Here is a 17,259-nt window from a genome sequence, read left to right on the forward strand (position 1 = left end):
CTTCAAAAGGAATACTTACTCGCGGTAGTTGCGAGTCCAGGATTAAGTTCGCCTTTGATATACATTTCATTGTAGCCTTGGTAGAGTCCATGCCGTATTTATTGGTCGCGCGACATTCGTACACACCCGAATTCTCTTCATAGCAGTAGAGAATGTCAAGGATAACAATTCCAAAGTCGTGGAAAGTGCGATATCTGTGTCCATGTGGAAGCTTGGTTCCATTATAGAACCATTCCACTTTAAGATCTGGGTCAGTCACTGGCGTAAGACGAGCCTCAAAGTGAGCACTTTGTCCTTCCACCAATCTGGTGATATCTTGAATTTGAGTGATGAATTTAGGTGGTTCAGCGACGGGTGTTGGTGGTCCAGCTGTTTGGCTGGTAGTTGGTCGCTCCAGTTCTCGGATCTTAGGCAATGAATCTGGTTGTAAACTGTCGAGGTATACACCACCTTTTCCAAAGCATTGAAGTGATGCCTTGGTAAAGTCTTCGCCGTATTTGTTTGATGCTCGGCAGACATATTCACCACTGTCATGGCTCTGAACGTATGCAATATCTAGGACTACATAGCCGAAGTCAGATACTGGCTTGATACGTGTGGAGTGACGAAGTGGCTTTCCATTGTGGAACCATTCAACCTTCATATCTGGATCGTTGACAGGGACGAGCGTGCATTCAAAGTGAGCTGATTGGCCGTCTTTGAGTCCTGAGAGATTTTGAATGTGAGTGATAAATCTTGGTTTTTGACCTTTAGTTTTATCGACACATCCTAGAGTAACACTAATCTCGGCTTGACCCCATTTGTTAGTAGCGCGACAGCTGTAAGTTCCGGAGTCTTCGATCTTAGTTCCAAGAACTTCCAGGACAACCATTCCGAAGGCATAAACTGTGCGATATCTGTGGCTAGCGGCCAATGTCTTTCCATTGTAGAACCATTCAATGACCATTGTTTGATCTCCTGTAGGTACAAGAGTTGCTTCGAAGTGAGCAACCTCTCCTTCTCCAATGTCATATATTGATGTGAATTCGGTAGTGAAGCGTGGTGCCATTCCTGAATCAGGTTCTTCTGGTTTCAGCTCGTGGCGGCGAAGAGATTCTTCGAGGTTTTGAATGCCTTCAAGACCTTCGGCTCCTTTTGGATGTTGGGTTTGTTCGATGATACCTTCCTTTCCAATGCAGAAAACGGTTGTGGAAGTGAATGCTTCTCCGGCCTTATTGTACGCCTTGCATGTATAAGTACCTTGGTCACGTTCATACACTTCAATAAGATCAAGTGTAACGAAGCCGAATTCATTGGACATCTTAAAGCGTGATCCATGTTGCAAGACCTTACCATTGAAGTACCATTCAATCTTAAGATTAGGATCTTCTTTAGGTTCAACTGTGCCTTCCAAGTGAAGGGGTTGAGTTTCAGATAAACGGAATTCCGGTTGGAGAGGAACAATCCAGACTGGTTTTGGATATATTGTTTCAGGCTTCTCACTAGTTGGTTTGTATCTATCCTGGAGTGCTTGATCAGTCTCTTGGATCTTCTCGAAACCTGCTTGTCCTTGAGGATGTTGCGTATCCAAGAACATGGTTGCTGCACTTGTGCATTTCAATGTTCCTGAAGTTGAGGCTGTGCCCTTGCTGTTAGTTGCTTTGCATGTATACAGCGCAGAGTCTTCAGCATAAGCGTGCGTCAGATCTAATGCACAGTAGCCGAAGTCATAAGTGCTCTTGAATTTGGCAGCAGCTTCCAATGGTTTTCCGTTTCTGAACCATTCAATTTGCATAGTAGGATCTTTAGATGGTTCAACATTGCATTCAAAGTGACAATTGTCACCTTCTTTGCACTCGATGTTGTTCAAGTGAGTGATGAATACCGGTGATTCGTAAACAGGTTCAGAAATCTCCTTAGGTACAATGCGTGGTTGCTCCAATTGATCGATACGTGGAAGTGCATCCGGATGGAGACTCTCACCCAACAGCCAATGCTTGTCTTGAATTTTCAAGCTGCTGGTTGAAACGGCCTCACCAAGTAGATTGGTGGCCTTGCAGGTATAGATAGCAGAGTCGTCATCTCTCAATCCGTTAATGGACAGGGTAACATGACCAAAGTCGAATGTGCTCTTGATGCGAGCACCTGTTGTTAAACTGATACCATTTTTGAACCATTCAATGCGCAAGTTGGGATCAGCACGGGGTTCCACTTGAGCTTCCAATAAAATATATTGGCCTTCAACCAGTTTGTCATAACTTTGCAAATGAGTAGTGAATACTGGAGCTTGTTGTGGTGTTGTGTCAACAAACATTTCTGGGACACGGTTCATTTCAGCCTCCTTCAATTGGATCTTCTCCCACGATTCAGGGAGCAAAGGCTCTCCTGAGATCGCAGATTTTGGCTTAACTTTCATGGCAACTGAAGAGACTGCCTCGCCTGATTTGTTGATAGCCTTGCACATGTAGACACCACTATCGTTGGTTACTACTGAATTGATGTCCAAGGTGACGAATCCAAAGTCATGAGTGGTTCGGAATCTTGAACCCATTTTCAATTCTACTCCGTTTACATACCATTCGAAACGCATAGTTGGATCTCCAACTGGGACTACGCGTGCCTCGAAGTGGGCGTGCTGACCTTCCCATAGTTCTGATGGTCCAGTGAGAAGTTGAGTAAATACTGGTTTTCCGAATTCGCGTTCAGGTTCTTCTGGACGAGGTGCGGTAGGAGCTTCTAGCTGTTGAATCCTACGCATACCTTCTGGATGTTGGGTATCTAATTGAATGCTTGCCTTGGTCACTACACGCATTGAAGCTGTGGTTACAGCTTCACCAAGTGGATTAGTTGCGCGGCACATGTAGACTCCTTCGTCTTCTTCGCGGATGTGTTGAATATCCATGGATACATATCCGAACTCATGTTGTTTGGTAATACGTGAGCTATCCTCAATTGGTTTCTCATTTCGGAACCATTCAACCTTAAGTGTTGGATCACCAACAGGGATCAATCTGCACTCAAAGTGCGCAGTCTGTCCTTCTGCAATGTAGTCAATATTTTGAAGCGGTTGTGTGAACACTGGTCGTTGTCGAGTGATTGGTTCGGCAACTTCAGGTCGCCTATGAGGTTGAGCTTGTTCCAATTGTCTGATCTTCTCTAAACCTTCAGGATGTTGAGGTTCGGAAATGATGCTGCCCTTGGCAATCACTCTCAAGTTGATTGATGAGACGCATTGTCCAAGAGCATTTACAGCACGGACAGAATACTCGCCAGCATCTTCGGGTACGGCATGTGTGATATCAAGTGCAACGTATCCGAAGTCAAACGTGATATGGAAACGAGCGGCCGAAGGCAATGGCTTTCCATTATGATAGAATTCGATGCGTAAGTTTGGATCATGAACGGGTGTGACTTGAGCTTCAAAGTGAGCGGTTTCACCTTCATAAATTTCAGTGGTTCCACGGAGTTCAGTGATAAAGCTGGGTGGACTGATTGGCTGATCTTGTGGTTCAGCACGAGCTGGTGCAGCTTTAGCTTCAAGTTTTTGAATCTTCTCAAGACCATCTGGATGTTGTGTATCGAGGATGATACTGCGCCTATTCAAGCAACGAATGTTGCAAGTGTTGACAGCTTCACCAAGAAGGTTAGTTGCCCGGCACATGTACGTTCCTGTATCTTCGCCGTACACGTAAAGTACATCCAGAGCAACGTATCCGAAATCATGTGTTGTCCTGAAACGATGTCCTGCACGGATAGCTTTTCCATTGACGAACCATTCGATCTTCAAATTAGGATCATTGATGGGTTCTACGCGACATTCAAGATGGGCGTGGTCACCTTCCTTCAAGTGTTCCAAGCTTGTCAATGGGGTCAAGAACACAGGCTTTTGACCAGGGACTTCCTTTTCAGGTGATTTTGGCCGTTCATAGCTTTCTAATTGTCGAATCTTCTGCAATCGTTGTTCGTCCAATGTGTCCAAATACAACCCAGCGTTGGCTATAACAATACGACATCAGAAATGTTAATCATATACAAGCGGCGAAAAATATCTTAAAACTTACCTGAAACATTTACTGCGCATGTTGTCACAGCTTCGCCTACAGCGTTCTTTGCTTTGCACATGTACGTGCCAGTGTCTTCAGCGTGGGCGTACAAAATATCAAGAGCCACAAAACCGAAGTCGTAGGTTGTCTTGAAACGGTGTCCAGTTTGGATTGGGCGTCCATTGCAATACCATTCTACGCGCATAGTTGGGTCATTAACTGGCGTAAGAGTTGCCTCCAAGTGAATTGGTTGTCCTTCTGGAGCGGCAGCATTACGAAGTGGTCTGCCAAATTGGGGTCGTTCTGCGATGTATTGGTCTTCCTCAGGCTTTCGCTTGAAGCGAGATTCATCTTCAAGATAGCTAAGTTTTTCCATAGCTCCTTCATGTAAAGTATCGTGAACAATTCCTGATCTAGTTTGGACATTCAAACGAATCGAAGATTGAGCTTGTCCAATACGGTTTGTTACGCGGCAAGTGTATTCGCCGCTATCTTCGCCGTAGACGGTAAGAACATCCAAGGCTGCAAAGCCGAAGTCATATGACGTGCGGAACCTGTGTCCCGTAGTGAGGGGCTTTCCATTATGGAACCATTCAACCTTAAGGTTTGGATCAGGATATGGTTCAATACGGCATTCGTAATGCGCGCTTTGACCTTCTACAAGATTTGTAGGACCTGTCAATTGGGTGATGAAGCGAGGTGGTTGCGTGACCTCTAATTCCTCTTCTTCTCGCCGTTGATAGCGAGTATGATCTTCGAGTTGATGGATTTTCTGCAAAGCTGTCTCGTGTTGCGTTTCAAGCTGCAAGGCTGCCTTAGATTGGACAATCAAGGCGGCGGAGGTTACAGCTTGACCCAATTCATTGATGGCTCGGCAAGTGTAAGTTCCGGAATCTTCTGGGTTCACGTATTTCATATTCAAGGCAACATAGCCGAAGTCATGCATTGTTGTGACACGATTCGATGCCTGAATTGGTACACCATTTCGTAGCCATTCAACTTTGAGTTTGGGATCTCCGACTGGGATCAACCGAGCTTCAAAATGAACGGCTTGATTCTCAGCGACTTTGATGTCGCGTACTGGCATGGTAAAGACTGGAGCTTGAGTAATAATTTCTTCTTGAACACTTTCGCGTTGGTATCTGGAAGTATCTTCCAAACGATGTAAGCTTTGGAGAGCACTTTCGTGCTGGGATTCCAGATAGATGGATTTTTTGGTATGTACTACTGCAATAGCTGATGTTACAGCTTCTCCTAATGCGTTCAGTGCACGGCAAGTATACGTGCCTGCATCTTCTGGTAGGCACGACATTATGTCCAAGGCTACAAATCCAAAGTTGTTTGTTTCAGTGAAACGCGAGCCCGATTTAAGTGGGGCGTTGTTATGATACCATTCGACTTTCATAGTTGGATCTGACACTGGAATCAGGCGACATTCGAAGTGGGCACGTTGACCTTCTTTGATTTCAACATTTTTCAACGATGTGGTGAAAATTGGCGCTTGCTTGGTAGTTTCATCAATTTCTTCGATGCGTCGATACTTCGATTTGTCTTCTAGATAATGGATCTGCTCTAGACCGGCTTCGTTTTGAGTAACTGTTAAGATTTGTTCACCACTTCGGCAAACAAGGTCGCAGCTAGTTTCGTCCGATCCAACGAGATTGACGGCACGGCAGGTGTAAGTACCGGAGTCCTCAGCAATCAAGTCGATTATATCCAGAGCTACATATCCGAAATCATGAATTGGTCTGAATCGGTGACCGACGGTGATTGGGTGGCCATTTTTGTACCATTCTACCTTCAGATTAGAATCTGTAACTGGTTCAATCTTGCACTCAAAGTGGGCGTGTCTACCCTCCCGCATGTTGGTTAGACTTTTTGGATGAGTTAAAAATCTAGGCTTGATATTAACAAGCTCATCTACAAATTCAGTTCGCTTATAACGGGAGGTATCTTCCAGATATTGAATTTTTTCCAGACCCGATGGGTGTTGGGTCTCAAGGATAAGGTCCTTCTTGGCAATGATACGTACTGAGCATGATGTTACGGCTTCGCCAAGTTGATTCATTGCTTGACAGGTGTAGACACCTGAATCTGCAGCGTAAACGCCAAGCAAATCTAGAGCTACATAGTCGAACTCATAAGCAGGTCGGAAGCGATGTCCAGTTTTCACGGGATTACCGTTGACCAACCATTCAATTCTCATTGTAGGATCACCTACTGGTTGCAAACGGCATTCAAGATGAACGTTTGTCCCTTCAACCGTTTCAATATTATGTAGAGGTCGAGTAAACTGAGGTGCTTGCATGACAGTGATGTCCTCAGTAACCTGTTGGCGACGTCTGCTTGAGTCTTCCAACATTTGGATCTGTTCCATAGATTGTTCGTTTTGGGTTTCAGTAACTACGTCTGAGCGGCTAATTATGCGAACACAAGCCGAAGTATGGGCAGATCCCAAGTGATTGGTTGCGCGAACTGTGTATTCTCCTGAATCTAATGCGGTGGTTTGGATGATGTCTAAAGCGACAAATCCGAAATCATAGTAAGTGCGGAACCTTGATCCGACTGTGATTGGACGACCATTGTGGAACCATTCGACACGCATGGTTGGATCGCCCATTGGTTCTAATCTGCATTCCAAGTGGATGTTTCTTCCTTCATGCATTGGTTGAGGATCCGAAAGGGGTACGACAAATATTGGTTTTGATTTTGAAATTTCCTCAATATCATATTGCGGCTCGACAAATTTCGAGTCTTCCAGTTTTCGGGTTTTTTCGTAGGTACCTCTATGCATGCTAGAGGTATCTATGCTAGAACGAGCTGGAAAGATAGGGATAGGGATTATAAGGTTTCTAAATAAGAAAAAACGGTTGATTTGACTTACTTTCTACTATCATCGTTGCAGACAACTGTGCTTCACCCAAACTGTTTCTAGCTACAACTGTATATTGGCCAGCGTCTTCAGCGCGAACGGCTGAGATATCAAGTGCTACGTATCCGAAATCGTAGTAAGTTTGGATACGGTTCGCTGGCATGATTGGTTGTCCATTATGATACCATTCAATCTTCATTGTAAGATCATTCTGGGGTTCGACACGTGCTTCAAAGTGAGCACGTTGGCCTTCCAGGATACGATTAGTTCCCTTCATTGGTCCCAAGAACCGAGGTTTCTGGGTAACGCGCGTTTCTTCCTCCGTTGATTTGGTGTATCGTGACGTATCCTCCAAGTGGTGAATCTTCTGCAATCCTCCTGGATGTTGTGAATCGTATTGGATATCCTTCTTTGTGACAACGCTCAAATTAGCACTTGTCGTCGCCTGCCCCATTGCATTGTAGGCACGGCACGAATATACACCAACATCGTGGATAGTGACTTGTTTAATAGTAAGTGCCACGTATCCGAAGTTAAAGAATGTTGTGCTTCGGGAGCTGGCTTCAAGTGGACGTCCGTCCTTTAGCCATTCAATACGCATGGTGGTATCACCAACTGGTTCCAAGCGAGCTTCAAAGTGGGCATAACCACCTTCCTTAATGTTCAGTTGATCTTTGATTGGTGTTTTGAACTCAGGAGGTTGAGTGCTTTCAGGAATCTCCTGGACGTATTTGCCTCGCTGTGACTTTTGATAGGCTTCAAGCTCTTCAACTTTCTCAATGTAACGTTGTTGTTCTGGGATCTCTAAATCACCAGTGACAGTGCTCTTAATTCTGATGCGCATTGTCGCGGTACTTATCGCTTCGCCAAGTCGATTAACAGCTCGAACAGTGTACGAACCAGCATCTTCAGCCCGTAGGTGCAGGATGTTAAGGGAGACATAGCCGAAGTTGAAGATTGCAGTGATTCGCGAACTAGCTGTTATTGGGCGACCATCTTTGTACCATTCAACACGCATTGTTGGATCGCTGACTGGTGTAAGTTGAGCCTCGAAATGAGCATTACGTCCTTCTTCAAGTTCACCCTGATCTTGGAGTGGGCGAATGAAGACTGGTTTTTGATTGGTTGATTCCTCCATGCTCTCTTGGCGCTGGTATTTTGAATAGTCCTCCAGCTGCTGAATATATTGCAAGCTCTCGGGGTGTTGAGAAGATTTTTCAATGGATTCACGTTGTATGATGTTCACGATTGAACGTGACTCTGCAACACCCTTGGCGTTTGATACGCGACAAACGTATTCACCACTATCCTCGGTGATCGTGCCAATCATATCAAGTGCAATGAAGCCAAATTTGAAAATCGAAGTGACTCGGGAACCTAGAATAATTTTAATTTTTTTTTTATTAATTTACAGCCTCTTCCTCCATTTTATTTTCAATCTCGCCGAAGGATACTTACTTGCTCTCATTGGTTTCCCATTGAAGAACCACTCAACAACCATAGAAGGATCTCCAACTGGTTCAATACGAGCTTCCAGGTGGATCTTTCCACCTTCATATTGATTCACATCTCTCAATGGGATAATGAACTGTGGTGGAGGATAGACACGATCTTCTTCGCCTGGACGCAAGTGTGGTTTAGCGCGTTCTACATGACGCAGATAAATAATTTCTGGTCCTGGGGCAGGTCTGTATGAAAGATGTCGAAACATTTCAATCCAATTCAAAATCAGAGGTAGACGCAAAACTAGATTTGGCTTGTACTTACTCTGGTTCGATAATTTTAGTTGGTCGGGGGAAGTGAAGACGTCTTTGTTCCTGAACCGGTGTTTTCGGAGTCTCGACGTGGAGGCGAGCACGGGTAGCAGTCGATCCGGCTACGTTCTGTGCTGTACACTGATACCATCCCGAATCGGAGGCACGAGCCCTTGGAATTTCTAGGGCAGTCGCGCCACCATCTACTCCAATGTAAACATCATTGCTGGATGAGATTTGCACTCCATCCTTCTGCCAAGTAATTCTTGGGATTGGTGTTCCAACAGCCCGGGCCGAAAGCGTGACAGGCTCACCTTCTCTAACGTTAACCGTGGTGAAGCGTTGTACGAATTTGGGCGCTACAATTTGCTCCTTTTCCAAAACTGTTAGATTAGCTTGGATGGCGGCGTCGCCTGCTTTATTTCTAGCTAAACATTGTATTGCGCCTGCATCGTTGCGGCTAACGTTGGTGATCATAAGAGAATGACTACCTGTTTCGTTGACAAGGATCTTATGGGTAGCATCGTCATGAATTTGACGACCGTTGATAAGCCAGATGACTTCTGGGTATGGACGACCTGTGACGCGACAATCGAAGCGCGCCATTTTTGATTCGGTCGCTTCCCGATCCTGGAAGGCTTTGGTAAATACCGGTGGGAGAGCCTTGCCAGCTTCGGCCTGTTCAGCGGTTGTGTCAACTGGTCGTGGTTCATGACCAGGAACTTCCTGTGCTGGCTCAACAGCTAGCACTGCTGAAGAAACCACACATCCTTGGGTGTTTTCTGCTAGCATTGTGTAATGTCCTGCATCCTGAGAATTGGCATTGCGGACGCGCAGCGTTGCCATATTATTCGAGTAGCTAATATCATGTTTACTAGATGGGATGATACGTTGCCCATTATGGAACCATGTCAAGCGTGGGCGTGGGTTCGAAGATACCTTGGCTGTGAATAGAGCATCTGAACCTTCAATAAGTTTTGTATTTCGTTGTTTCGTCTGTATTTGTGGTGGATGAGCTGGTCCTAAGCTACGATCTATTTCAGTACTAAGTTTGAAATCTGATTCGTATGATGAACGACGCGTGATCGATTCACGATAAGAAACTTCGCGCAATAGACGATATTCAAATGTGTCTACACGGAATTCCTCCTCGACAGATGTGTAAGAGTATCCATTTGTGTACAAAGATTTATCATATTGTGGTATCGGTTGTATTTGTGGCATAGGTTGCCCTTCAGGTTGAATGAAGACGGAGCAGATGGCCTCGCCATATTGATTGCGAGCAGTGCAAGTATATTCGCCTTCATCTCCTGGTCCAATTTGATTGATTAACAAGGAAATATCTCCAGTTGTTTCATTGTAACTCATATGGTACTTCTGTGACTCGAGAAGTGGTGCGCCTTTTCGAGTCCAGTTTACCACTGGTTTGGGATTGCCTCGAAGTCGTCCTTCGAATAGAGCATTTCCACCCTGTGCAAACCGTGCATTTTTGAAAATTCGTTCAAATACAGGTGGACTTATATCTCCTTGTTGATATATGTGTGTTTGCGGTTGCATTTGGATCATACCACCTTGTCCTTGTACACCATGAACTGTGGAAGGGATAAAAAAAAGAAATAATGTTAAAAAAGTAACCGTCATAAACTTAATGACATAAAAAAACGTTTAATTATTTGCAGTGGGCATAGTTCTTGTTTTTTTTTGATAGTGTTCGAAAAGCTTCGGGAGTCAGTTAACAAAAATTGTCCTGGATTCACTTTTAATAGGATTCCTTCTGTTAGATTGGGGGGAGGGGGCTTATGGTGAGATTACAGATGCGATGGGATGCTGCTTCTCTATTAAATCGGTTAAGCCGCCCGGTTAACATCGAATATAGAGAAGCAAATGAAAGTTTGAGTCGACTAACCCATATATTATATTCATCCAAGAGTAGCAGATTGAAGAGCTTCTAATGAAATTTTGTTTAAGAATTGAGGGATTCCTAAGTCCGCCATCCCGGATCAGTTGGAAAGCAGTATGATTTCACGTTTGTGGTCCACGGAACCATCATCCTTGGGCAAGCACCCAAGTTGTAAAATTTATGACTTGCAGTTTCGCCCAGATCCGATCCGCCATTAAGTGGATGGGCGACTTATAAATCACTCGATTCTTAAACAGAATTTTAGTTTAGTGTTGGCCGACTTAGGCCTAAAAATTTTACAAGGCGGATTTGTGTTCGTTATAATTCATACACATGACGTGTTTTTGAAATAAAAGGGAGCAAATACCACCTGGTAACCACTTTGGTTACGCTGCTCCAAGGGCAGAGGTGAGGCAGCGTCTGATGAATTGTCTTTGCCCTGGACGAAACTGCAGGTCATAGCTTTTAATGCTTTCAGACTTCAGCAGTTGAATTTACAGGTCCTTTGGTACATTAGAAGGTAAGGAGTTCAGGATCAAACAAACAGGGAGCGGTGTTATTTTAAATTTTACGCCATTTTTAAAATATAAAAGTACACAAAAGCTAGATGCTCAGATATACACGATGGAAACGGCAGACGGTCCCTGATTGGGTGTTGTAAATTCAAGGACGAGAAAATCTTGTTTAGGCAAAATTATTCTGAGTGAAGGGTCTTTTATTTGTTTACGCAAATAAACAAAATTGTCGCACCAGGGGCTTGGAAAACCTGACAGACGTAGGTGAGCCACTTTCCGAACCATAGAGAGAGTGGCCAGTTTTCCAATCATAAAGAGAGTCAGGTTGATATGATTTTTAGGCTGGTTTTGTAATTGAGCCATAATTTTTCGAAAATGTTGCTGGTTCGTACTATTTTGCGTTAGAGGTCAAAATTCCGTCAGTTAATTAATTATTGGAAAATGAGAAGTGGTCGCAGGGACGTCAAATATTGCCCCGTTCCCGGTATTTTTTTTTCACAGTCAGTGGGGGCCACCTTTCACTGCTAAGAGGAAGTGAGTTCTTTTCCTTTAAATAAATGCAATTGCATGCATGAGTGATAAGCGAAACTAATATTAAACAATCAAGTCCCTCCCTGTAGAAATTGTTCGAAAAGTGTCCTGTTTAAGATGTTTTGTTACGAAAGCAATAGGTTGAAGTCGGATGAAGTACGATTAGGAGACTATGCTAGATGAGAAAGGATTCCATATCGAATTTGCTTAATTTCTGTCGAGCTATGAAGGTTATACGTGGTATTTTTGTCGTGGAAGGTAACTCCATTCCTGATTTTTTGCACTAAGTTTTTAACAGTATTTCTCAGCAAGAATCATGTAATTATCAAGAAAATGTCCATAAGGTTGACGGCTACAAATGTTCCATCATATGGTTAACATAATTTTCTTTCCATGAAGAAGGGACCTTCCTTGGGGAGTTACCAGGTTGCAAATAGGCTAATTTTCCGCTGTATGTGATCCACTTCTCGCCTCCGGTGATGAGTTCTTCAAAAAATATGTTGATTTCTATATCGACCCTCTGGGTTTTGAATATCGTATTCAGACCTACTAATCGTTTGCGAGCAAGAAATTTTCTTTGAAAAACTATTTGAGTTTATTTAATTGCTGCTAGTCATAACAGGATTTACACCAAAATTTCCATATTGTTGCCTCTTTTAGATATTGTACTGTTGTGAAATGTTCGACCTCTGGGTTAGGGATTATTATTGCGTGTATGTATGTGTATGAACTACAAGAAATTGGGAAACCAAAACGATTACTTAATAGGGGTTGCAAGGGATACCGAGTCGAAAAATGGTACTGTTCTTTTTGGCATTTCCTGACATGCTTTTTTATGTATATCGTGGGGTCAGTGATATTTTGAGGTGCCTACATTTCCATAGACTCTATGGATGCCCTATACTTCCTCCTTTATGGAGCAAAAACAAACAAACAATCATTATTATTTTGAATGAATTAAAATGTCCTTATATTTGCAGCCAAAAAGATATAATAATTGGAATAAAAGTTTATGTGTGAATGTTAGTCAAATTCCTAGTTTTCTCAACCAATTTGGGAATGTCTTCAATGTGGAATGAAACAAAGAAATTGAATTTTTAGCGAAACGAACTGCAATCCGAAAATGTTGCATTTTTCCCAATTTTTACGAGCCGGGGGTCGTGGAAATTTTCAGTTTTCTGGGCTTTCGGCAAGTCCTTCTGGCCGTGGATTTTCCGCGATATCTCGCGTTTCCGGCATCGCAGAGTGAAAATTCTTGCATTTCCTGAATCTTTCGTGGAGCCATTTATCGTCGAACAGATAACATCAGAATTGATAATGATTGTCCGGCAACTGTAACGTAACCAAATATCTCCTAGTCCAGTAAATTAAATTTGTGACCTTCGATAGCAGAACTACCTTGCCTCAAGGAAGCTATAAACGACCTTGCTAAACTTAGCTTTAATTGTAGGCTAAAATTCTTTAAGAAGGATATTAAGTTTGGTATGCCTGGTATGACGTTAATCATTATAAAACTCCCTGGGGAAAGAAAGGCCCATTGTTTTCTTAATAGTTTAATTTTGAAGAAATTATGAAATTTCCAGGGGAAAATTCCGGAATTAGTCAAGAAAAATTGAAATTTGTTTGGAAAAATTATTAATTTAAGAGAGATATAAACCGGTTGGTTTTTCAGGTACTGGCTGCCTACAGAGTTTGTGCTTCAAGACATATTATCGAAGGAGTGTGGCTATGAGATGATGTACCCTGTTTGGGGGTGGAGTAGTCTGGGAGTTTGCTAACTCCCTGAACTTCACATGGGGGTTATATTTTTATTTCGTCACTACTTCTATCAAGCTTTCTAATGATCAGCGAGATAAGTTTAGTTTCTAATATCACAGATAAGGACGTGTGACAGTGTAAGGCTTAAATGGCGACCCCGCGGAAGCCCGTGGTAGCCGATGTAGAAGTAGACTGTTTAGGCGCAGCCAATTTTTAAAAGAATGCCACCATTAGACAACGGATCCGTGCCATATTTTGTATTTTGAGGTCTCCAAGTCTATAGGTTAAATAGTTTCTGAGAAAGGAGCCTGCTAAATTTTAATCCTGCACTTTTGGATCCATTAGCTGAAGTCTTACAACCAACGTCAAGACTATGAGTCTGTTTTTACATTAATTTTGGACTTCATTTAATATAAATATCTTCGAAGATAAGAAATTGCAAATGTTTCAATGTATGGGAAGCCCCGCTTAAAAGAATGCAAAATCATGTCATTCGCTACCCATGCTTCATAGTTCCCATAGCTCTTGTTGATGCCCTGTTTAATTCTATTAGAAAAAAATGCATCTAGTAGCTAAATAGACAGGCAGGCAATAGGCTCTGTTTTACACAAAGCTTTAAAAATTATACCCATCGCCGTACTCCAGTAGTAGGGTTGGTAGAAAAATCAATTCGAGCAATTATAAAGGATATTACAATTTTATAAGATTTGTTAGACTGGGTTTTTACATACTGTGCTCAGAAGTTTAGAAAAGAATTAATTGCTAAAGTACGTAGAATTAGAGAAAAGGATCAAATGTTAAATATATCACTTTTCGGAAGAAATGAAAAATGAAAAATCGTGCCTTGATTCGCCCGATCCAAGAAGACTGTATACAGAGATTTAACTACCAGCGCATTCCTCGAAATTTTATAAGGAGAAAAATCATTGCGCATCTTCGACCGCGACGGCAATTGCGGGAGAAAAATTTAACGCATAAAATCTAGTGTTAGTGCCGTGTATGTGATGTAGTGCATTGGTGTGCGCCCATGTGGTTGCGGGCATGTGGCATTGCACAGCTGTTTATGGTTTGCTACATGAGATGGGGAAACACACCCAAGAAAACCATCTAAGCGCCATCGATAAACTGACACACCCACACATTAACCACATGTGTTAAAGATACACAATGATATTCTGTGCCTTTTTCCTGCTGGTTTTGCTTTCAATTGATTCGTTTTGAGAATGAAGGGGGTCCTAAGTCCGCATCAACTTAATGCAGGACCGGACCAAGTTTGGGTGCAAGCCCTGCGAGGGGTCCGTGGACCAGAAAAGAAGGGGTAAGTTGCTCCTCAATTGGTCCGGTCCTGCATTAAGTAGATGCGGACTTAGGACCCCCTTCATTCTCAAAACGAATATTTCAGCCCTTGCCAGCTTTGGTCAACAAGGCGGATTTGCGCTCAATATAATTCGTAGGCATGTCGTGTTTTACGAATTATATAAAGGAGCATTCAACATCTGCGAGCCGCTGCGGTCACGCTGCTCCCAGGGCAGAGGTGAGGCAGCGTCTGACGATTTGCCTCTGCCCTGGTAAGAAACCGTAAAGCCGTCGTCGCTTGACTTTTTTTCAATTGATCTTTTCAAATATCGTCTCAACATCAGAGGCTATTGGTGTTAACAAAAGCAAAGCAGTTGTTATCTTCTCTACCTATCTATCATTTTCTACCTATGATCAGATGGCCAATAGCGTTTTTTACGAGTGAAGGGTTGTGGAGTAATAGAGCAATGCGGGTAACTATTTTAGTTTTTAAAAGGAGAAAGAATCTCATGAACACGCAGCGGCACAAACCGGCATCCATATGTATCAGTGAGCCTTATCTCAAATCTATGAAAGCATTCTATGGAACCACTTCCGGGGAGGAGATTAGCGAACCTTTCTCCCCGCTTTTATGTAAATTATTTATGCAGAAGCTAGAGAATAGGGTGCCATGCTGTCCAAATTCTGGACGAGTGCTGGTGATCGTTAAAAGATCAGAAATAGCAGCCTTTCTTGAAAAGTTTAAAAAGGCTTATACAAACATAGAATTCATTGTGGAATTGGAAAAAGAGGGAAATATTTTTCCTAGATTTAAAAATGACTTGGAAAAATAGATTTTCGAAATCTACACGAAAACAATTGAATTTCAACGAACGTACAAATCGATCCACGGTAAAAAGGAATAAAGTGCGTCCTCGACACAGCAATGAAAAATGAATATAGTAGATATGTTTTCATGAATCAAATTTTAAAGGAAATGCGCCAGACTTCGAGAACATAACTTTCCATATTTCTCAAAAAGGAGATCATGGAACCGGGGAAGTGGGTACTATCAGATTAGTCACAGTTAACGCATAGTTTCAAGAACCGGTTCGAAAAGCCAGGAGTTCTAGATTGCCTCAATCAGCAGACGCTACTCGTTAAAAACACGGTTCCAATCCATCAACGGCAAAAAGGAACTCTAAAGAACAGTCTTATTCTGACTGTGTGGCTTACGTAGTACAAATCAAAAGATTAGTCCACACTCAGGTAATGGAACATATAAAAGAGGCCGAATCTGCTATAAGGAAGAACAACCCACATAAGCAATCTGCATTAGTCAAACACATAGTAGAACAAGGACATCATCTGACGTGAGATAGTGCTTGGATAACCAGGGAAGTTAACAACGTGTAGAAGCTAGACCTATATAAGGATTTGTAAAAAATTTCCCCGGGGAAAAGGATGAGCACCAGTAGAGGTAATAATATTCCTATCTTGGACTAGCTTCTAGGGAGCATTTAGGTAATTAGGAGAATTGGGATGATATAACTACAATAATTCAATTCAGGAACGAACAACTTTGAAATTCAGGAGAAACCCCACTGATGTGGAAATATTCCAATGGGATGTAGTTTCAGATCTAGATTGTATAAGGGGGCATCATCAAGATTTTTTTAAAGAAATTTTAGTTGGGGAGGCTCTGACAATGAGTTCTGATCGACATAACAGTACACTACTTTATTTCCCGGAAGATGGTAGATCACAAAATACTAATTGGGCCCTTCCATTGCGCGTGAACACATTCTGTGAACAAATACTTTACAACTCCCTTTCGCCCCCCTTAAAGTCACTAGCAAATGATGTCACTCATTTAATGATCATGACTATATCATCGGAGTGCGCTGGCCTGACACTATCTCAAACGAAGAACATGGTCGGCGCGTAGGCATGGCACTCGTACGCACTGTGATCGGAAGACGGAAGTGGCAGTGGATAGGTCACATATTAAGGAGGGACTGGCTACGCCATGCAGTGGAATCCACTCTCCCAAGGTTGCCGATGAGTGTGGACACTTGGCGCAGAACAGTAGAGGAGGAATGCGAATGTCTCGGGAAGTTGTGGTGGGAGTTGGAAGGTATGTCAGGTAACCGCAAACGGTGGCACGTATGTGTGGTTGACGCGCTTTACCCTACCAAAGAGTGAATGGCAACCGTATATATTTCATGATAATAATTCCAGCTGTTTTTGGGTAAATTGGGTGTAAAGACGGACAAACTGATATTGACTTGGGGAGGGGTGCAGGGCTGTATATACATGGTGATGGGAATGAGATTTAGATAATATGGACTTCTAAATTTAAATGTAGCCATAATACCCCTGAATCACCCGACGACTATCGCAACGACATGAATAAACAATTCAAATAATATGTAAGACTAGAAAAAAATACGTTGAAAACACAGAAATCGAGTATTTCCATCTGTTAAAAAAGTGACAGCTAAAAATCTTTTGTGGCCTTGTGGGAAACATTAGTAGATTATCTACATAAAAGCAAGGCCATTAGCAAGACGGAGAGGCTTTTTTTAAAAAGAAAAATTGGGAAAATTCAGAAAAGAAAATGTGAATCGCT

General features: G+C 42.7%; 1 protein-coding gene across 1 annotated transcript in view; it reads right to left on the reverse strand.

Annotated features, from left to right (window-relative positions):
- Positions 1-17,259, reverse strand: part of LOC119647649 (titin-like) — a 448,809-nt gene that overhangs the window by 138,577 nt on the left and 292,973 nt on the right. The window contains 5 exon segments of the mRNA XM_038048710.1: positions 20-3,975; positions 4,041-6,842; positions 6,907-8,271; positions 8,353-8,582; positions 8,662-10,240. Of these exon segments, the coding sequence (XP_037904638.1) occupies positions 20-3,975; positions 4,041-6,842; positions 6,907-8,271; positions 8,353-8,582; positions 8,662-10,240 (9,932 nt within the window).

This window comes from Hermetia illucens, chromosome 2, assembly GCF_905115235.1.
Source record: "Hermetia illucens chromosome 2, iHerIll2.2.curated.20191125, whole genome shotgun sequence".
Lineage (NCBI taxonomy): Eukaryota > Metazoa > Arthropoda > Insecta > Diptera > Stratiomyidae > Hermetia > Hermetia illucens.